The following is a 22,282-nucleotide window of genomic DNA, read 5'->3' on the forward strand; positions in this document are numbered from 1 at the left end:
CAGACACGGTACACGGAACTAGAAAGAAATATTAAACACGTAGAAAAACGTCAGGATGAATCATCAGCCACTGATGGAAAAGATAGAGCCCAGAGTTTGACAGAGGTCCAGGTGTCGGATCACCTTTTGGAGACAGAGCAAATGGCGCAAGATACAGTAGATGGGAGGCAGGGTGTTGTAGAAACTTTGTGTTCAAAGAAAGTCACCTTCATCCTGGAGCCTGAGCTCATCAATGACTCAACCCTGTCTGAGGCCAATACCTCCACGGAGTCCAGGGCAGAGACAGGTGAGAACAGTAAGAAGATGCAGGTGTGAACTCCTGAGGACAACTTGGAAACTCCTTTGAAGCACATGGGTGAAATAGTTTGTTGGTAAGACAGAAATCCCTGACCACTGGAAGTACTGGGCGTTTCTAAATATAATCACGGGGTGACTAAATGTTTGAACATGTTGTTTAGAGAAGTGTGTATCTTTGCAAATCTAAAATGTTTCAGCTTGAGTGTGTTGGGAAATATTCATCTTCAAGTAGAGAGACCAAGACAGGGACACAAGCTGGTTGGTGTTGCACAGGTGCACTCGAGGGAATAAATATGACCGGGCATAAAAGTGAAACAAGATGGATGGTGCCAATCTGTTTTCTTCAATTTTAACACCTAATTGTGTGGGACCTCAGCAACCATATACCCGGCGTCAAAATTGCAGTCCTATTTTGTTTTAGAAAGTGCCCTCACACATTTTTCTTCCCACAGATGCTGAGCTGAGCTCTCATGATGAGACCAACACGGCTGAAATAATCGACCAGATGTTCGAGGAGGTGCTGGAATATGCTGGACGGATGGAGGAGGGTAGGGGGGGCGATGAAGACATCGAGGACCACGGCATTGGCGTTTGCCCTGGAGATAAAGACAATATAGACACAGAGTCAGAGAAGGAGAAGAGTGAAAAAGAGTGCGATGAGAGCAAGAGGCTTGAAAGCAACAGAGATGAGCTGACCTTTCCTCCCAGCGGCATCCTCTCTCCTCTCAGCAAGTCTCTAGAGGCTGTGGTCACCCCTCTGGTAAGATGAATTTAAAACTTGATCTGTCCATGCTTTGGTTCCATTAGGGGAGCTCTCTGATAAATTCAGAACCTGGAAAAATATGTAATGTTCCATATTTCACCAACAGCGACTGGCAGCAAGCCAGGAGTCCAATCCTTCCTCTCTGCTCTTGACTCCAGAAGAGACGACCACCCCTCCTGCTGAATCTGCTCCTCTATACAGGTAATAACAGCATAGCCTTTTGTACTAACTCTGTTTGGAGTTCTCCGTCTTAAATCGTTGCCATCTCAATATCTTATATAGAACCCTTTAACCATTCATATCCTCACACTGGTGACTTGGCCAGAAAGCACAAGAGCAGAAATAACAATGCTAAATTATTTAAAATAACAATACAAAATACAAAAAAAGAAAGCACAAGAGCAGAAATAACAATGCAAAATTATTTAAAATAACGATCCAAAAATAACAATACAATGATACCGGTAATCACTGTATAACTTTGAGGTGCTTTAAAATATGGAAATCAAATGTTGGACCAGCCGGCCCATAGGCCTCACTAAAGCTATGATATTACATCATTATATTGGACGAGATACGATAACTAGGAATTTGGTTGCCATAATGTTTAAATATCTTTCTGTAACGTAAAGGCGGCATTGTATTTCAATCGTCATATATTGTCATTATTTTCACTTATCTTTAATTGCTGTTAAATGCTGTTAAATCCTCTTAAACTTCTTCAACTTTCAAATCCTTCAACTTCCTCATACTTTCAGCTACAGACACCATTTCAACTTTCAAATGTTGAGAAAACCCTGAACTATTGCCACACGATTCAGCTTTTTGATATATTTTAAACTTTTTGAACTGCAGCAATTTAAGTTTTATGATTTTTCAGCCTTTTTCTGACTTTATAATGGGTGTGTATTGCTCAGCTTAGAGTGCGTGATGTCACCGCTAGAGTGAAGATCAGCTTGAGATTCTTGTGAAAAAAACATTTGTGTTTTGCCACTGTGTCCACAATCTTCACTCTTCATGCATAATTTCTGGATGTAGAAGTAGCTAATCTTGTCCTTGTCGTAGAAAAATTACTGTGGAATCCCACTACAGACACAATTTTTACAAGATCTGTTTATCAAGTCATCCTTCCTCTCAATTATTAATATCGGAGCAAAAGGAGGTACAGTTATGTGAGTTTTGATGATTTGATTGAGAGGTGTTTCCCTGTTTTATCTCCATGAAAAAGCTGCAAGGACACAGGTGTTTCTGATTAAGCTAATTAGTGATGTTGATAAACTCAGACACACATGTACTCCTCTCTGTCACTCTCTCTCTCATAGTCATTCAGGTCTTGGAGACTTTTAGAGGACCCCCCCACACACACACACACCCCATTTTAAAATAAAAGCTGCACACACATGATTTAGAGATGTACGTGTTGCAGCTCGGCCAATCAGATATGAGTATTCTGATTCGAGTGACATTTACACACACCGCGACACAAGAGGGAGAGACGAGGAAAGACATGGCAGAGCAGGACAATAGTCATGTAAGCTGTAAAAGATAAAACATAGTACAATCTCCAAATGAGAAAGTTTGCCAGAGATATCAGTCTCTCTCTCTCGCTCTCATATACAGTCATTCAGGTCTTAGAGACTTTTAGAGGAACCCCCCCCACACACACACACACACACACACACACACACACACACCATTTCAAAATAAAAGAGTGAATTCTAACTGAAATGCTTGTGATGAAGCCAGGCATTTAATAACCTCTGTTTATGTGTGTCAAACTTTATGATTGTCTCCTCTCCCCCCCACCCAGCCCCACCCTTTCAAAATAAAAGCCCCATGGATTAACTGTATTTAAACAAGCTCAAAATTAGGCTTTTTTGTTAAAAAATGAATGCTCTTACTCATACTGCGACAACTACTACTGCTGCTGCTAATATAGTATTACTACTACTACTATAACTTTTGCTGTTGCTACTATTATTACTGCTATTACTGCTACCATCAATATTATTACTACCACGACTGCTATTACGACCACTATTACTTATACGACAACTGCTACTACTACTGCTATTCATGCTACTAAAAGTAGTAATACTACTACAGCTATTGGTACGACTGCTACTAGTACTACTACTGCTACTTCTTCTACTGCCATTACTACTACTACTGTTATATTAAGTACTACGACCAATACTACAGCTATTACTATGACTACTGATACTACGTCTTCTTCTTCTACTACTTCTTCTAATCACTAATACTTCTACTAATAATACTTCTACTACAACTTCTACTACTACAAATATCACCACTGATGATTTTTTTTAAGCCACAGAAACTATTAGAATATCAAAATGTTCAGCTCTTTCAGGAGAGCGGTGATATGACTTTTCATAGTTGGAATCTTTAAACTTTTAGAATTATTAAGCTTTTTGCAATTAAAAAAAAAAATTGGATATCTATTTTCAGCAATGTTTTTGCAATTAATTTCAAATTTCAGTATTCCAACGCATTTTCAGCAGGAAATGCATTTTCTAGTTACTGTTTCTTAAGCTTTTCTTTTGAAGGAGCAGTAATGATAATCCATATTGTTACATTTGCCTGGGTAGTTGATTGGTACTGTCATGTGTCTGTGATTTGATTTTGGTTTGTTCTGTGATTCTCAGTATTGATGCGTACCGCACACAAAGACAGAGTAAGCTGCCCACCTTTCAGAGTGTCACTCCTGGGGTTCAGGGACGAGCTACAGAGAAGTTCCAACCTCAACCATCCGTCAACACCAAGGAGAAAATCACGGTGTGAAGCGCTGTTTTCAGCATTATAAACCCATTAACTGTTGTTAATCAACCCATTTCACACGTCACTGAGTATTTCATTTATTAGTTTATTTGTCAGGGAAAATGCAAAAATATAAAGGTTATAATAACATGAGATGTGTTGCCTATATGGCTTCCAGTCACGGTTTATTTGCAACCCGTGTCACTTGTTAGGGCCAGTGTGTAGGATTTTGCAAAAATGGAATATAGTAATCCAGTAGTAGTATAACTATCTTTCGTTTATAATGACTTGAAACTAACAATTGCTGTGTTTGCGTTACATACCTGCAAACTTGTTGCTTTTCGGCGAAATTCGCCGTTTTGAATCAAAATATATCATCCACGTGAATCGTGTAGATCCGTAGAGGGTTTTTTTTCGGGGGGGGGTCAACTGGCCAGCCAGCGTTTCTCAGATTGGAGTCATACGAGGAGAAAAGGTGATTTCGTGATCTTCGCTATCGAACATCTTTGATGTGTCGAGTCTTGGCTAATCAGCGTTCAGATGTCTACAGCGTCTTCAGTTCCCTCCGTCACAGTTTAAGTTCCGTTATGTTCCGTTACCGTTCAGACTTGCTGGTGTAAGTTAACGGCCACTGTATGCGGAACTTTGTCGACTGTTAACGTTCGTCATAATTGCGATTTAGACGGAAAAAACATAACGTGATGAAACATGCAGCCCCCCGTGTTCTGGTTCAGTTCACGCGGTCACTCCGTTAAACCGGAACACCGGCGCATCTGGTTGCAGGTTGTTTGTTTTAACTCAAAGTAGAATGAGGCGATTTCATGGTCAGAATAACTTTCATGACCACGAAACATGAGGCCCAGATACTGATGAGGTCAAAGAGCTTCAGGGAGAGGAGGATAATCGCCTGTACATGGAGGACCCACCATGAGCATTTTAACAAGCTGCCTGTAGCGCAGCTTGATGCAGGGCTGAGCTATGAGTGGAGCTGGGCCTGGATAAAGGTGGAGGTCTAAACAGACGTGAGTACAGCTTCCTGCTGTCGCAGTGTTTTAAATACATTGATAAGGCAGGGTATGATGACTGCAGCCTCTGCCCCAAGGAGATGAACTACAGCAACAAGGGCTCACATGTCCTCTCATCACACTGTTTACTGTGATGACCACAGCCAGTGTACCAACAGTCCCACGTTGCTCTCAAGAACCCTGAAGTAATGAGAGGGTTAAGGTGCCTGTACCTTCATTTCAGCAGGTTGTTAATGCAGAGGAGTGCATAGATCACAGCTATTATTTTACTCTTGATAAACTACCTTAGCCAGAGTAGATTATCATTTTCATTTAAATAATTTAACTGGATTGAATGCATATTAATTGCAAATAGAAGATAGGCCACAATTCCAACCGCTTTACAGTAACCGTGGAAGTTAATAGTAATATTATCAATGAAAACTAATCCCTTTATTTGTACAGGCGATGGTTCTCGCTACTCTTGCTATCTTTGTTTTTATTTGACCAAAACCTTTGAAAGTGAGACCTCTGTCTCAATGGATTGTGTCTAAATAAAGGTTGATAATAATAGAGCTGGAAATAGTGATTAATAACTGAATAATACGTTTGTTTTAAAGTAAATGTCTTATCACTTAATTTTCTTCTCAGAGTACACCAGAAGGCTACATTTCAAAGCCCATATTTAAAATAAAATTCTTGGAGCGCACCCCCCCGACAGGGTTTCAGGCTTGTCACCTTTTTCACCCCTCATGAGTTTGCAGGTCTGGCGTTAGCTTAGAATGAGCCCTTCATATCTACATAGGGAGTGGGTTCCTCCTCACGCAGTCCATCTATGTGTATCTGTATTCAGGATGAGATCAAAGTATGTACCGGTACATAAAAGTATTATAAAATACTATTAATTCAGTCAATTGCTGACACTTTGTTTTGATTGAATTCAATCCAGTACAGGCGAATAACCCACAGTCTTTCTGTTGCCCTGTGTTTGTCCAGGCCCTTAGTGAAGAAGCAGGGAAGCTGCAGACTGTGATCAACCAGACCCTGCAGGCTCTAAGCTGCTGTACTGATGAGGGGCATGGACGGGGCTCGCTGGAGGAGGCTGAAGCTGAAAAACTACTCTTGGTCTCCTGTAAGATGTTTTGTTTGTTTTTGATGTCCCGTATTTGTGTGCAACAGAGAAGAAACTATGTTCGGACTATTGGGTTCTTTTAGAAGTGACTGCCTCAACAGCGAAATGTCCTTACATCTTACGTACAGTTGATAAAATAATACGGACAGAATAACTATTAATAACAAGACGCATGCATACATTTGTCTGTTAATTTAAAGTTGGGGAAAGCAAGAGAAACCGGCAAAGGTAAGCTAGAATTTGAAGGTATCCAATCAAGGAAATCTCAGCCCCTCCCTTCAGGCCTCCCTCCAAAGCCACTTTCCGAACTACATCTGGGGGACAAATCCGTGAGAGACGTCCTCAAGTCTCATTCACATAAAACACCGAACATTATAGTAATTGAAGTAAACTACCATGGCTATTGTTGGTAACAACCACCAATCCGCTGATGGATTCTGACTTTGACACGTTTTCAATACTCATTTGTCTTTTTCCACATATTTGTCAGTTGTGTCTAAGTATCAAACATTTCATGGGGGCCGATTGAAACGTTGGATGGGTTTATTACAAGTCTTCGGTAGACACAAATATCAGATTATTGTTTTTTTATTTGATTGCTGTCGGGACATAAAGATAATTTCAATAAATAGAACAAAAAGGCGTCTAAAATAAATTGCCTACCCTAGTTTTAATATTAATTGCATCTCTACTACCAAAGCCTGAATAATTGTATTCAAAGCCTAAAAAGACTTTTTCTTAATTTGTATTAAATTAGCCAGGGGCAATATATTTGTGTCATCCGTCCGTCATATATACAGTGAAGGAAATAAGTATTTGATCCCTTGCCAATTTTGTAACTTTGCCCACTTACAAAGAAATGAACAGTCTATAATTGTAATGGTAGGTTTATTATAACGGTGCGAGACAAAATATCAAGAAGAAATCCAGAAGTTTGGCTGGTCTTATAGCCCATTCCAGCCTTGTGCAGGTCTGACATCCTTCGACTGCTCTTTGGTCTTGGACAGCCTCGAAACCTTCAGGATTTGGAGAGGATCTGCAAAGAGAAAATCCCTCCTGAGATGTCCCCAAACCTGGTGACCAACTACAAGAAACATCTGACCTCTGTGATGCCAACAACGGTTTCTCCGCCAAGTACTGAGTCATGTTTTGCTAGGGGATCAAATACTTATTTCACATCATCAAATGCAAATCAATTTATAACTTTTATATGATGTGATTTTCTGGATTTTTATTTATTTTTTTGATATTCTGTCTCTCACTGTTAAAATCAACTTACCATTACAATTATAAACCGTTCATTTCTTTGTAAGTGGGCAAACTTACAAAATTGGCAAGTGATCAAATACTTATTTCCTTCACTGTATATCTCAGGAACGCTTGGAGGGAATTTCTTCAATTTTGACACATTCGTCCACTTGGACTCGAGGGTGAACTACGGTAATAACATTTTGGTGGTCAAAGGTCACTGTGACCTCACAAAACATGTTTGTTTTTTTTGGCCATAACTCAAGATTCATATCCTTATTATGACAATTTCACACAAATGTCTAATAGTATAAAGTGAGGACATTTTGGACAGACATGGATGTATGCTGCAACTTGACTGGTTGATGGAGGCATTCTAGTTTTATTATCGTTCTGTTGCTTATAATTCTTGTTGTTTACTTGGCTCTCTCAGGTGAGAAACGCTCGGCGCTGCTGGCAGAGGTTGTGAGAGAGGAGAGGAACTCAGAGTCAGGAGAGGACTGCGAATATGTTTCCCAGCAGGCCTGCAGAGGGACAGTCAGCATCACAAAGATCCAGCTGCCTCTCAAGGTGGAATTTGTCTGCTCCTCCCACAAACGCACAGGTAGCACACTGCCTCATATTTAACATTGTTTTTGATACATTTGCACAATAGAAAATAACTATTTCAAAAAGCAGAGCTTATTTAATAATAGTGGTTGACATCTACATTGAAATTACTGAATTTTTTATGTAACAATGTAGGTTGGCCAAGTCACTACTTTTTCGTGCTGATCCGCTACGGGCCCTGCAACATCGTCGCCACCCCGCTGGCCACGGCTGCTGATGCTCAGAATGGAGACACCATCTCCTTCCCGACTTCTGTCACTCTGTAAGCTGCTTTGTGGTTACTTCATTTGACACATCTCATACACTGCTCCTGGCACCAATTTTCTGCATTTAAGTCGAGTCAATTTACATCTTACTTACTGTCTTTTTCTGATTTGACAAATGGTCACATTCAGACAACTTAAGGTGTGTGTGTGTGTGTGTGTGTGTGTGTGTACCTACGCGTATACGCACGTACGTATGGCTGATTGCATATAATATCGTTTGTCTTCTTGGTATTTCAGGAAAGATATCCGCTCATCCTTTGACATTGATGTGGAGGTCTACAGCCTGGTGAGACAGAACATATGACATCTTGATGGGCAGCCCTGTTATATATTCATAAAATATTAGCTGAAATAATACAATAGCGGCTCCAGAAGTGTGTTCCCCTTTGTAGATTCACATTTACAAGTTTCCTATTTTATTTATAAAACGTTCCATAACACTGACGGGGGACTATGACAGCATGTTAAATAGTCATCAACTGACATTCTATTAGGCTATCGGTGTTAGACAGAGATGTCTGCATCGTTGGTTGCTTTGGTTATGTTGCTGAAGAGAATTGTTTGTTTTGGTGTACTGTTAGCGTGCTAGTTATCTTAACAAGTTGTTTGGTTGTTAATGTGCCGGTCTTTGTGCCTCCTAGTCCCACACATCAGGTAGTAACTGCAGCGTGGACCGGGCCACCACCAAGTCACGGGTGAGTCAGTGAGCCCAACAATGAGCCAGGTGTGCAATTATCAATGACAATCTAAGTCCGTTATGTTGTCCTCACACATTCAGGTCACACCAAGAAAGCTTCTGAACACTATCACAGTGAGTATGCCTAGATATTATAGTGTGTGTTGCTGTTTTTCACATTTCACCCAAACCTTTTCTTTTGTTTTCAACAGAGATCCAGTAACAGTCTGACATGTAAGTTGAGTTTATTTTGGACAGTATTTATTGTTGTACATTCGGTATACGAAAAATATAATGTGAATTTTATATGGGGGCAACTCTACTGCAAGTCATGCATATTACTGACTGACTATTTCAGTTTGATATGAGTCTTCATGAGCTTCTCTGTCCTTCAGCTGCTGCTCCTCCTGCTCTCAACACTCGTCGCTCCAGCAACTTTTTTCTGGTGGGCTCCCACAAGATCACCTTGTCCTCGCTGGGACACAGCAAGTTCCCTCTGGATAAGGTACATACCGCCAACATGTGTTTGAGATGGGATGCACTCTGTTTTTATTAAAGGTAAATATACATCCACCTTACTCTGCCCCAGGAGACAGTGTCTGCTGCTGAAATGTGTCCCTCGGTGTGTTGGTCAGTCGGATCATTTTGATGGTTAAAAATGAACCAACCAATAGATTGATACCGATAGATTCTGCTCGAGACTTTTCAGTTCTATGAAACAAGCCCAAGCTACATCAACTTGGATATCTTTGTCAGTTTGGCAAGTAAACAATAATATTTCATGTAGTTTGATGGATTGTTTTGTAAGTGCAGACAGTAAATATTTTCTTGTGGTGATTGTTAATTGAATTGAAGCATTCAGAGGGGAGAAGCATGGCCCATTTCACACACCCACAGTCACCAGGGTTAGCACCTCTCTGCGTTTCATTTCTGACCTCCAGCACTGACCAATCAGAGAAGAAGCACAGTGCTACAGGCGCCACTATTCACCCATTGGGTGCTTTTATTATTCTGTTGGAGGTTTCCACACATGGGTGAGCTCACTGGTCATGTAATATGTCTGCCTCCCTCCCCCCTTCTCTCTTTCTTCCTCCTCTCAGATGAAACTTGAGGGCAAAATCAGGAGGCTGCTGGGAGATGAATTTCAGGAAAAGGTTTTCACAACGCTGCCAGCCCTTCACCGTTTCCCTTTGCAAAAACTAACCTAGTCTCTGACCGTACAATTTAACCGCCGCCTCAGTCTTGATGGTATTTGTTTGTGCATGGTTTTCTGTTTGATTAGGTCAAACTCTTTCCCATTTGATCTGAAAAGTCAAAGGCAATATCTATTATATTGACTCCAAAAGTCAGTACATGTGAAAAAACAGTGTGTCAGTGCTTCAAGGGATACTTACTTCCTGGTGCACAAACCCTTGATGTGTATTCATAGTGGAATGTATTTGTATTTGTTCTCTGTACATGTTTCTCTGCTAAAGGCTTGCATCATTTCATCTTGATATCCAGGAGGAAACAAGCAGCATAGAAACTACTCTTATAATCAATCATCATTAGTCAATGTGTCCAACGGTTATAAATGAAATATCTTGATAGTCAAAGGTTAATTTCAGGTTGCTTTTCTTAACAAAAATAAATGAGGATCATGTTGGAATGAAATTCTTCAAGACAGTTTTCTGCATGTCTTCCACATCGTACCAGTTTAACAGCGTGTCTCCCCGTCTCTTCCCCGGACCGCAGGTGCCTTTCCTCTCGCCTCTAGAGGGCAACATCTACCTGCAACTGGACAGCGAAAGTCACTCTGATGTCCAGCACCACGGTTTCCTGGTTAGTAATGTGATGTTGCTTATTTTCCACAACTGTCTGACCACATCACAATTACATCTTTACATCACATTACATTTGTTGAGCAAACACTTTTATCCAAAGCTACTTAAAAAAAGTGCATTCAAATATGTGGGTACAACCCCAAGAAGAAGAGTCAAATACGCATGTCTACATTAAGTGTTCCATTTAAAGACAATAGATAATATTCTATGGGCCATGTGCAGTCTGCGATGGAAGATGTGTGGAGTTTCTGATGTAGATGAGGAGTTTGTTCCACCATTGGGGAGCCAAGACGGCAAACATTTTGTAGAGCGGTAGTTTGGTAACGGTTAAGTCATTTGACATTAGCAGAACGTAGTGGACGGGCTGGGATGTATGGTTTGACCACGTTCTGGAAGTAGGATGAGCCTGAGTCACTGACTGGACGGGAGTATAGTCTCTCCTGGAAGGAAGAGCAGCTCCTTCTTGTCACGGTTTAGCTTCAGGTGGTCTGCAGACATGACAGATGTCAAACCACAATGTGACTCTGCTAGTCTCGTCTGGCTAACAAGCAATTTAGTGTCGTACTGACTTCAAAAATTCAAGATTCACAAAGTAAACGGGCCGAGATAGTTGTCATAGAAGTTTAAAAACAAGTGTCAGTATCTGAAAACAGACATTAGAAGCAGATTTGCACTACATTCCAATGAGAGTTTAGCAAAGACAGGAGCTACATTCTGAGTACAACAGTTATACACCGATCAAACCGAACAAGATGGACGTTTTCCGTAAATGTTGGAAAACTGTATTAAACACTCTTTTTTTGGATCTTTTCCCAGACTATGTTTGAGTTGATCAGTGGATACGGGGTGTGGCATCGGCGATATTTTGTTCTGGTGGGATGCAACATGTACTACTGGAACCACCCCAACGACAAAGAATCTAAGGTACAGTCAGACATGCAGACTAAGTCGGCGAGTCACTTTTCAATGAATTCTCATTTTCTGTTTTTCACGTCCCAGGATGCAGAGGGCAGCATTTCTCTGTCCAGCTCCCACAGTCGGTGCGTCAGGCCTGTGAAGAGAGACTCGTGTGCTCGACCGTTCACCTTCGAGCTGGTCAGCAACGTCCCACAGCAGCAGGACGCCAGCGCCAAGTAAGACCGAGTAAAAACCAAACACTCTGAAGTATGACATCTGTGGGGAGATATGGATTGTAATCAATGTTACAATCATGCGCGTCTATGTATATGTGTGTATATATAAAAATTGCCACTTTTGTGTGCAGGAAGCATGTTGGTTTTCTGGATGTCAGTCAGTGTGTTTGACTTTTGTTGGTTGATGGGGAAATGCCTTCTGTGACATTGGTGATTGGGTTGTTTCTAGAAATGTCTTTTGACAGTATGATGACTGTTAAAAAAGACCTAATTTGGAGGAAAAGGGCAGTTGTCTTTGATTTTACAGTGAGTTTACCAAAATAGGACAATGTATTTTACCCTGCTATACAGGCTCACTAGCATCTATAACGAGCAGCTCTGGCTTCTCTGACGGTTCTCACAATGCTGATGGTTGTTGTTCTTGTTCAGGCGTTGGTTTTCTGCCGACACCAAACAGGAGAGACTGGACTGGATGGAGAAACTCAATCAAGCGCTGTTGGACTTTAACACGTGGAACCAAAGATCAGCAGCACAAACTGAGAGTCAGCAGTCGAACCCGTCCAGCAGTGGGAACCTGAGGGAGAGCATTCTGTAACTACATCACTAAGCCAGCAAACTCACTCGCATGTGCTTTCTTATAGCTGCCTGGTGTTTATGAAAAACACAGTGGAAGCAGCTTTTATGTGGCAGGTAGACGAGCGGCCATCAGGGTTTAGATTCTTTATCTGAGGTGAGCTTCTTCTTTAACGGCTGTTTCACGGTTGAAATATAAATTTTTCTTTTTTGGGAGGTATCTATTTGATTTTCATATTGTTTATTTCTTTTTTTAATCTGTACCGTTGTTTGTTTTTTTCTTTTATTTGCAGAGTTAGTTTTATTTTGACTTTTCGTGGCAATCGGCTGCTTTAGCCTTTGTTGGCAATTTATTTGGGTCACGTTCAGAAGCTAAAATGAAACTTCTTGTAGCTTCTATATTTTTGAGATAATTTACACATGTATTTAGAATCGTATTGTGTTTTTGTATCATTTAAACCGGAAGGATTAACAAATTTATATTGATACACTAATACATATTGAAGGATATCTGTAACTCTACTAAACTAATGTAGGATGAGAATATATTTGAAATAGTAAAACGCTACGAGTTATTGGAATATAGAAGGAATGCTAGCTCGTTGGAGCCTTTCGTAGTCATTCAGATTCTGTTGGGTGAAATGATAAGGTTTGGACCATGGGCCCAGTCGATCCAGTCTAGGTGGAAGCAGGCTGATTTTTGGCTGCCGTTTCTATATAATGCAATTGAACTACACTTGGTGTCTTTTTTTACTAAAGAAGTAACCAGTTAAAATGCCAGTACAACACATCACTTGGGGGTTCTACCTCCCAGTGCCTCGCGGTGTTCCCTCACATTCCCAGGTACATGATTTGTATTACTGCACATATAATTACGTATTTAAACCCATGTGTGTAATACAGCAGATGAGATAAAATAATGAATGTAGTCTGTTCTGCCTGATGTCGCTGTTCTTTCACATGTATTTCCACCTGTCAGTCTGTCATAAATGTTATTCATGTGAACTCTTTCTATGCACTTGGAGACAATAAATTGATTGAAATGGCTACAAAATATGTTTATGAACTTGACCAATCCAGGCAGGAGTTTTTCATACATAAGATGGTACAAAAGGCTAATAATTCTAATTTATGACTATATATAAATATTAGATTATATCACTTTAATATTTCCATTTTCTTCCCAATAGAAAACCTGCTGAAATCAGTGTACAGTGTTATTTCAAACCAATGTCTCAGACAAATCTATTTATTAGGTTTAAATACTCTGATGCCATTACATTATACCACAGAGACCTTTACATGCGCATATACAGGAATGTAAAGGTGACCCACAGATGTGCTATACGTACGGAGAGTGGCAGGAAGGGAGCTGATGTCAGGAATGTCATACAGGAAGTGGTCTAGAATTAGACTTCCTGTTGGTCCCGTTGCTCCTCTGGGTGAAGGCCCTGCTGGGTGTTACGGAGCTCAAGGTGATTACGACGACGGATCGGTGCAGCACATTCAGTTGTGTTGAATCGGCCAACACCGGTTGTTAGAGCGTTAGTGTAGCCTGGGTGCTGGGTGGTGGTTCTATACAATAGATCTCTATGGGTTTGTCAGCAATTTCTTTCATTGTCTATTTAAGTTCAGTACGTAAAGTTAGTGCAAATGATTGAGATCTATCCATATGAAACTTTTTTTTAAACTCAGATTTTACTCAATCTGACCAGCTTCTTCATTTGATTTTTGTTAGGTCTTCATATGCACATTTGTCTCTTATGGTGGAGCGAAGGTCAGCAGGTCACCATCATCTGGGGATCAAGAACGTCTGCGGTAAATTTCACATCAATGGGACCAGCTGTCAAGTGTTGACTGGCGACGAAAGCTCTGGATGTTAGACTTCATCTTTAACTCTTGATTTCATCCTGCAGGACGGCTGTCAATGCACGTCAGATTGTTGTTGGACAGAGCAGATTGAGGATCAGCGTGACGAGACTGGGGACCGGCAGGTTAGCTGGCTTGTTGTCCTTAGCGATGAGGGTCTTGCCCTGACGGGAACACATTCTGCACAACATCCTGGTGCGTCAGCCTCTGCTCTACTCCAGACACGGCTCTGAAGGAACGTGTTCCTGTGTGGCAGATATGTAAGAGATGATACCAGGTGGCCAACATATCAGTCATTCCATATTTAAATTGGTGTACATCTTCTTAATGTTTTGTCATTGTTCTAGAGATACTGGGACTCAGTCATGGAGAGGGTCCAAAGAAAATAATAAATGTGGGAGGGTCTAAGTCAGTGGTGTATAGTAACGAAGTAGAAATACTTCGTTACTGTACTTAAGTAGTTTTTTTGGGTATCTGTACTTTACTTTACTACTTATATTTCTGTTGACTTTTACTTTTACTTCACTACATTTTGCAAAGAAAACCGGTACTTTTACTCCGATACATTTCCCCTGAAACCTTCGTTACTCGCTACAAAATCAAATCTATCTTTAGAAACAAAATGAATCATGAGAGCAGCGTCGGGGACTGTGGTGGAACACAGACTGCAAGCAAGCAGGTTTGGTGAATCAGTGGTCCTAGCAGCAAGTTAAATCATTGGTTAATCACGTTAATGCACAATTGAAAACACGTGCTCTCAAAGCCGCGGTGTTTTGATTCCCAGGATGCTACATGCTATAAGCTAGCGGGCGACTACATGAGTAGAATTCCACTCTACGATGACTGATTTCATGATGGAAGCAGAAATGGAAGCACCTGCTACTCCCGCAACAAACGACGGTGGTGACGAAGACCAACACCAGTGGATCGCTAGCGAGTTAGTGAGCTGAGGAAGTGTTGACAGTTGTGCAGCACTAGATGATCAGATGGAGTTATGATGGTAGCAGTCGCCCAATTGCAGATTCAGCTTCAGCAAAACCTTTATGTTCAAATCAGGCCCATAGGAGTTTACAAGGCAGGCGTCCTTTCTCAAAACACTGACCTGATGCATCAAGTGGATATGTTTTGCTGAACATACTATTATACATTGGCCTCTACATCCTCTAGTCTAATGAGCATACTTATAAACGCACTGTTACAACTCCTTCATAGTGTCATATTGCTTTTCGGAGAATTATGATGATAAGTTCATAGTAGATGCAAAAGTATACTTATGTACAATATATTATGTTGAACATTGTTGCTCCTGAATGGATCACAGCCAACCCAATTATTGTCAACACAGCTCATGTCCTTGGTCATGGTGCCACAGCACTTAAAAGAATAAACTTCATCATTCTCACAATTCTGACCCTTTGCTTTTTTATTAACAGCATTTACTTGTACTTTTACTTTCAATGAACAGGTTATGATGTTCATTTAATGTTCAGGTTGTGATGTACATTTAATATCAGAAAATTACTTTTGATACTAAAGTACTTTTGTACTTAAGTACAATAAATATCAGATACTTTAAGACTTTTACTCAAGTAGTATTCTAATAGGTGACTTTTTACTTTTACTTGAGTAGTTTTCCAGTAAGGTATCTTTACTTTTACTCAAGTATGGCTTTTGAGTACTTTATACACCACTGGTCTAAGTAAAACATTCAGTACCTTCCCCACCAAAATATCTTCTGAACAAAATAGTGAAAGAACAATTTGTTTTTCAAATGTAGCTCCCACACTAATATTTTAGACTTGCATGAGAGAAATTTGAAGTGCGGCACTGAAAGCTGATGTTCCATTGGGAAAGCGTGTTTGTGCTGGCTCCAGCTTCGGGCTCACTTGGCACGCTCCTCGCTGCCTTCTGAAGAGGTCCGGGAAGCTTGGAGGTGTAAACAGGCAGGCCGGTTCAGAGGACGTAATAAAATTCCTACCATTGGTAGTAGCTGGTGCAGTAGCTGGTGCAAACAGCTGCAGAGGATCAGAGAGGGTCAGTGACACAAGTCTTTCTGTTTCAGTGAACACATCAGTTCAGCATCAACAATAGAGCTGACCTACCTGGTGTTAAGAGAAGGTTAAGGACTCACTAATGAAGTTATGAGAACCAAGTGTGGATTGAATCCTCTTCTGACACCTGCATATACCTTCTGATGAAAGAACAATAGCCATGGACTCTATTAGTTCTTGGCTCCTTTCTGTATTTTACGCTGGGTTGTAGGCTAATGACTTATGCATTGTACATTGTGTCTTCCTGTAACACTGTTTGATTGGCCTCCCTTTACGAGTCAAGACGTTTATGGAACACCATGTCCACCTAAGCCCTATCCAGCCCCTTCTGCCACCGTCTATTGTTTTCCTGGTCCCCTCTCCTCAAAATCACTTTCTCTCATGCTGCTTCTAATGAAAAATCCAAATTACTATTTTTAATTCAATGTTCATGTGATCGTGTTCTTTTTGAGGCTATCAAGACACAATGACCCAAGTTTGACCACAGTTGTACCAATTATACAAAGAAGATGAAACATGTTAATTAGTGAGCTGAAGAGCTGATGGAGACAGATTTTGTTACTCCTAGGGGAGTCAGGCTGGTTGTTTCCCCTCGTTCTCAGTCTTTGAGCTATAAGTAAACCAACTTCTTGCAGTAACTTCATATTTATCGTAGGTGGTATCGATCTTCTCGTCTAACGTTTAGCAATAAAAGTAAATTTAAGTGTTTCCCAAGATGTCGCACTATTCCTTTAAAACTCAAAAATGTACATAGATGAGCATTCTTGAGCTTGACAATTGAAAAGCTTGAAAGAACCCAACCCCTAGATCTTACTAGCTCTCTCCAGAGCTTTCAACCGCATCACATGGCATTCATGAGAGGGCGGGGTTTTGTTGACCTGCAACCTCAGTGGCTGGTAACATTTTATCCGTAATATATTTCTTTTTTTTTCGCCTGATGATGATAGCGTGGCTGAAAGCTTTGACATCTCAAAGCTGAGGTAAATATTCTGCTGTATTAGTATTTACCATCTTCTCAACTGGCCCCTGAATATAGCACACATCTCCCTATCCCTGCCCCTTTCTTCCCTTGACCTCCCCCCCTCCCCACCCTCCAGCATTATTCTCTTCCCTCTCCTCGCCCTGCTCCCTCCCTTTCCTGCTGGCCTCTCAGCAATGGATGTGTGTCTGGGAGAGTGAGACAGAGAGAGAGTGTGTGTGTGAGGGGGAAGAGGAAAGCAGTCAGTAGAATGGATTGGTGCCCGCTCTCCATGCGTCCTTCTTCTTCTCTGTCTCATTTGTGTCCCTCTTCATCCTCCTCTGCCAGCGTTGCACCCAGGGCACCCTCAGTGCCATCCCTCGGGGAAAAGGAGAGTCGTCAGGCGGACAGGCAGCTGAAAACCCAACTCCAATGTCTGCCAGCGATCTGAAGAATGGAGGGGACGAACTAGAAGGTAACTGGAGGCACACACTCACACACACACACTGTTTGCCAGCTGACAATGTTGCTAAAAGGCCGACGCCCACTTCTTCTAAAGTCTCTCGATAGCTAAAGACAAAACAAAGCGGTGAATGGCTGCAGTGTGGCCTGTCTTTGAGAAAAATGAATGAACTGTTTCAAATACAAAAATCATTCAAGTAATAAGTTTAGAGTGAGGCATCAATTTGTGGATGGGCCCTTTAACATTTGCCAGACAGTGTCAACCACCCTTAGTGTGATGAAGGTTCCTCCCTGATCGGGCTGTCGAATCTTCAAGTATGTTTATGAAAAAACAAGGACTTTTTCTTTTAAGAGCTACACTACATCAGAGTCAGTTTGGTGTCCTCTGATGGCCCAAATGTTTATATATAACCTCAAAGTCCATTCAGTAATTGTTATGGAGCTGGCAATCATATCGCATGACAACTGTGCCTAGTTTCCACTGTAGATGGTCCGATTTCCATTCTTTTATGTACACTTTAAGGACTTGCTTAGAAAAAAATAGAATTCCATGACCACTGGGATTGAAGATCATGCCATATGATCAAAAGCTCCACGGCTACTATTTGAAGCTTGCTGGTTCCGAGGCCAAGAATGAACCTTGAATGCTCAAGTAATTTTTTGTACTTTTCTACCTGGAAAAAAATGTGAGTCAATGTTTTTTATTTCATTTATAAAAATAAAAAAAATGAAAATTGCAAAATTTAAAGGGACAGTGTAGGATTTTGGAGAGACAGCTTAACAAAAGAATGGTCAAAATTGGTGCAGCAGATGTCAAAATAACCTTGTATCAGTCAAACTGTCGAAAACATGGATCCTAAACTTTCCATATTTGAACTCCGTAGTATCTTTTGTGTTCCTGTGACTAGTAAATTGAGATTAGCATGTAAAATCGGTGGAGTTTCTCTTTAAAGATACACAATATCTGCATTAAAAAAGCATGTTAAGCATAGGCCTATCAGAAGGAGGTCTGCCGTCAAACCAACTGTAATTCTCCACCATGTGCCATCATGACCTGAGGGTTTGTTGGTTTCTATATTTCCATGATTAGTCGACTAATCCGTAATTTTGTTCTGAGACAAGATTTCTTGAGGGCTAACCTCGACCATAGAAATTCTCAGTCGACTAACACAAAAGCACCACTTTAAAGTTGTGTTTACCAGACATGTGTTCATAAGTTCCTTGTAAATTAGTCATTCGGCATAAAAAATGCGTAAACAATGACTAATCGATTAAAAATTCTTCATCATCTGAGGCCAAAACAACCAATTAGTCGACTAGGAAGGGGCCACCTGAGATTTCTTTCGTCTATTATACTTTTTTTTTGATACTTTTTTCATGCTGAATGACTTATTTCTAGAAAAAGTAGAAGGCACATCTCTGGTGGTGCTTTTGTGTGATTCTTTGTGGAGAAAATCAGTTTTACAGAATTTATCAACTAATTGAATCGACTACGAATTCAATTTGGTCAAGGACAGCCCCTGCTGGTTTCCATAGAAAACTGCCTTTATCACAGCACTATAGTGCGGTGATCAGTGAGTAACTGCTGTGTTTTCCTCTGTGCATCAGCCCCGGCTTACATAACTCATCACTTTCCTGAAAGTGAGCTCTGTGGTTTATTGTTGTGCAGAGTTGCTGATGATGCTGTTTCAGCTCTCAGACTTTAGTGTTGGGGAGGGACAGCTGGGTGTCCCATGACCTTGTCTGAGACAGAGACGGTCCCGTTTGTGGGAATTGAGATGTCCAAACAGCTACACACAAACTCATTGAGTGGCTGTGTACCATGCACTGTGATGCCATGCACTGTGATGCATGCTTAATCTATCAATTTTATCTTATCAACAAAGCTTTCAACATTAAAGTGACAGAGCAACTGCTTAATGTTGGTGACCTAGCACAGCGCATAACTCACTGATCAGTAAATTATTCAACTAAGACCAATGAGGATGTCATTCAAATGGCAGCATTGTCACGTTACTCTTGATTGTGTCTGAGAAATGATAGCTTGCTACCAGACCAGCCGGCTGACAACAGAGACTTTTTCTGCCATTAAAAGGTCCTGTCCATTACGGTTAGTGGTGCACCGGTTCATAAAACGGTTCGGATCGTATCACGGATCAGAGTCACGGATCGGCTCAAAAATCACAAAAGAAAAAAGGGAGCAAATCTTTTAGAGATTCCTGATCATGTTGTTTTGCCGCTGATACTACTTGCAGATCATTGATGATCCATATTGTCAGATACAGATCCCTTTGTTTGATTATAGCAGCTGGCCTACAAGGCTTCAGGCTTTTTCGCCACCATCCCAAACATCATTTCAACCACTCTGAAATCAGTGTAAACCATCCCAAATTATTATGTTATTCTTTTACTTTGTTATAGTCATTTATAGTTTTTTTTCATAAAAAGTCAAATGATTTGGAAATAAAAGATTGCTTAAGATTAAAACACATCCATTCCTGAATAGTTTTATTGATGATTAAGAGCTAGTGTTAACAGGTTATAGTTCCCTCTCTAAGAGGGAATTTGTTTATGTTGCTGTGAAAACATCTCCTTCAAACAACTGGATTCATTCAAGTTTATCACCAACACTGCATATTATTAGACCACTTTACTAGCTTTTCTGTCAATTTCAACACGGATTGGTTATTTGCAATGTAACCTTAGCATAAATAATCATTAATACCGATGTCCTGATCACATATTTTACTGAACATTGGTGGATAACGATGTCAAGGTAATCTGTTTAATTATTCCGCGGTTCACATGTGTGCTGAAATTTGAGGGGTGATCCGTACGGATCCACTTTACGTTGCAGAGAAATGTTTGACTCAGACGATACATTCCCTAAACATCAACACTGCTGCTGCTTTAGCATTCGGGAGCTTTAACAAAACCAGGGTGTGCTTTTCTTGAGCTGGTGAATGGGAAACACGATGTTGACAGAGAACTGCCCAGCTGGGAGCAAACCTCAGCACACCACATTGGATTGTATGTCTCTTCTTGGAGGCAGAGCTGCTGTGGAGAAAGAAATAATGATATTCAATCCAATTCAAGCTTTTCTTTCATGGTGAAGGATGCAAAAGTCAAATTTTCCTTTTCCTCTTGACAATTTAGATCCAACATGCTTTGCCTCAGAAAATAGTTTGGCTGAGGTAAGCCACCCGGATCCTGAAGTATCTGGTCTCCACAATCAATTTAGATAATAGATGACATCATAACCTTCAGTCACATGTGAAATATCCCCTCCGCTCTCTTGCCCACTGACGTAATCTTTAATTTCATAATAGTGCATGCATCTTTAATGATATTAGCCAGATGGGCTTTGTTTCAGGTGCAGTTGCAGACCACGCAATAAACCAACAGTGGCTTGTGTATCACAGTGTTTAAGTTTATTTTCATATACATTTACACATATACGAAATTTGTCCTCTGCATTTAACCCATCCCTAGCTAGTTCAGTGTCTTGCTCAGGGACACTTCGGCATAGGACACGTAGCAGCCAAGGATCGAACCGCCAACCGCCTTGTGGTTGCCGGACAACCCTCTCTACCCAGTGAGCCACGGCCGTCCCCAGTGCGAAGGGGTTCTCAGTATTAAGACCAAACCAGCTACTATGTGGTGCTGCTGCTGCAATACTTTTCTCAAGTGTCTTCTGCTTTCTAAGAAACCGAAAAGGGCAAATTTAGTGAAAGCTGTGATGATGCAACAGGCCAGTAACCGTACTGAATCAGAAACACTAGATAGCTCGAGCTAACTGGCAGACATCACCTAAACATCAAGGAAGGAAGTCAAAATACAACTAAGATTTTACGATTTATATTACAGCAACTTCTCTTTCACATTTTTCTATGAACACTATATTCATGATCATAGAAAGTACATGGTAGTGTAATGAATGTGAATGTAAAAGGATTGTATGCTAACTAACTGAAACCAACTAAATATAGCTGCTGATTGTTTTTTTTGTTTAGTAGTTTAATAGTTTCAGCTTCTTTTCCCTAATCCCTTGTCTTTGTTGCCAGTGGGCTTTATTGTAATTTTACATTTCCTGGAAAAATGTGATTCTCCACTGAACTTTCACGCCACTTTTGTAGAATCTGAACAATTCTGACCTTTGCGACTTCCAGTGGTAGGATAAAAAAAAAAAGATATCGGCAAACAAAAAACATATGCAATCACAAAATATTATATTTACATGAAATAAAATCTACACGTTGGGTCGTTAAAAGAGGACTCCACTGATAGCATTGCACTCCCACACAACTGTTTAATGAGACTAATGTTTGTAAAGGTGCTAAATTCTACATTCAGAGCATGTCTGTGATTGAGGTATTGCCTCCACATGGCTCTCAACATGGTGACGGCTAAGCCGGGGGCTAGCAGCTAACAGGGCACACGTAAACAACGGCAACAGCACTGACGGAGCTAACGGTGTCAAGCAACTTCACTGCCAACAGTTGACTTACAGATCTAGGTGTGTTATGATGGTAGCGGCTAATGTAGCCTGGGGCCGCCAGCCCCAAGCAGATTTGAGGAGAGGGCTACGGAGGTCTGGTAGGCTCACATGTTTCCAACTCCAGCGCCATTCAACAATC

General features: G+C 40.8%; 1 protein-coding gene across 7 annotated transcripts in view; it reads left to right on the forward strand.

Moving 5' to 3' along the window:
- The window catches only part of LOC306779602 (exocyst complex component 3-like protein), a 44,897-nt gene that overhangs the window by 7,409 nt on the left and 15,206 nt on the right, over positions 1–22,282 (forward strand). For 3 of the 7 annotated variants that reach the window (XR_013772116.1, XR_013772117.1, XR_013772118.1), the window contains exon 1: positions 17,414–17,658. Coding sequence is in view for 4 of the 7 variants with exons in the window: in XM_079271567.1 (XP_079127693.1) it covers positions 750–1,057; positions 1,167–1,261; positions 3,730–3,859; positions 5,842–5,977; positions 7,659–7,829; positions 7,970–8,096; positions 8,338–8,386; positions 8,742–8,795; positions 8,879–8,911; positions 8,989–9,010; positions 9,172–9,281; positions 9,877–9,930; positions 10,511–10,597; positions 11,416–11,523; positions 11,599–11,732; positions 12,162–12,323 (1,780 nt within the window). In the remaining 3 variants the exon portion in view is untranslated. Of the gene's footprint in view, positions 1–749; positions 1,058–1,166; positions 1,262–3,729; positions 3,860–5,841; positions 5,978–7,658; positions 7,830–7,969; positions 8,097–8,337; positions 8,387–8,741; positions 8,796–8,878; positions 8,912–8,988; positions 9,011–9,171; positions 9,282–9,876; positions 10,025–10,510; positions 10,598–11,415; positions 11,524–11,598; positions 11,733–12,161; positions 12,324–14,322; positions 14,435–17,413; positions 17,659–22,282 lie in introns of those variants that run through there. The other 4 variants (XM_079271567.1, XM_079271568.1, XM_079271570.1 and 1 more) reach the window with 3 other exon arrangements.

Source organism: Melanostigma gelatinosum (assembly GCF_949748355.1).
Source record: "Melanostigma gelatinosum genome assembly, chromosome: 1".
Lineage (NCBI taxonomy): Eukaryota > Metazoa > Chordata > Actinopteri > Perciformes > Zoarcidae > Melanostigma > Melanostigma gelatinosum.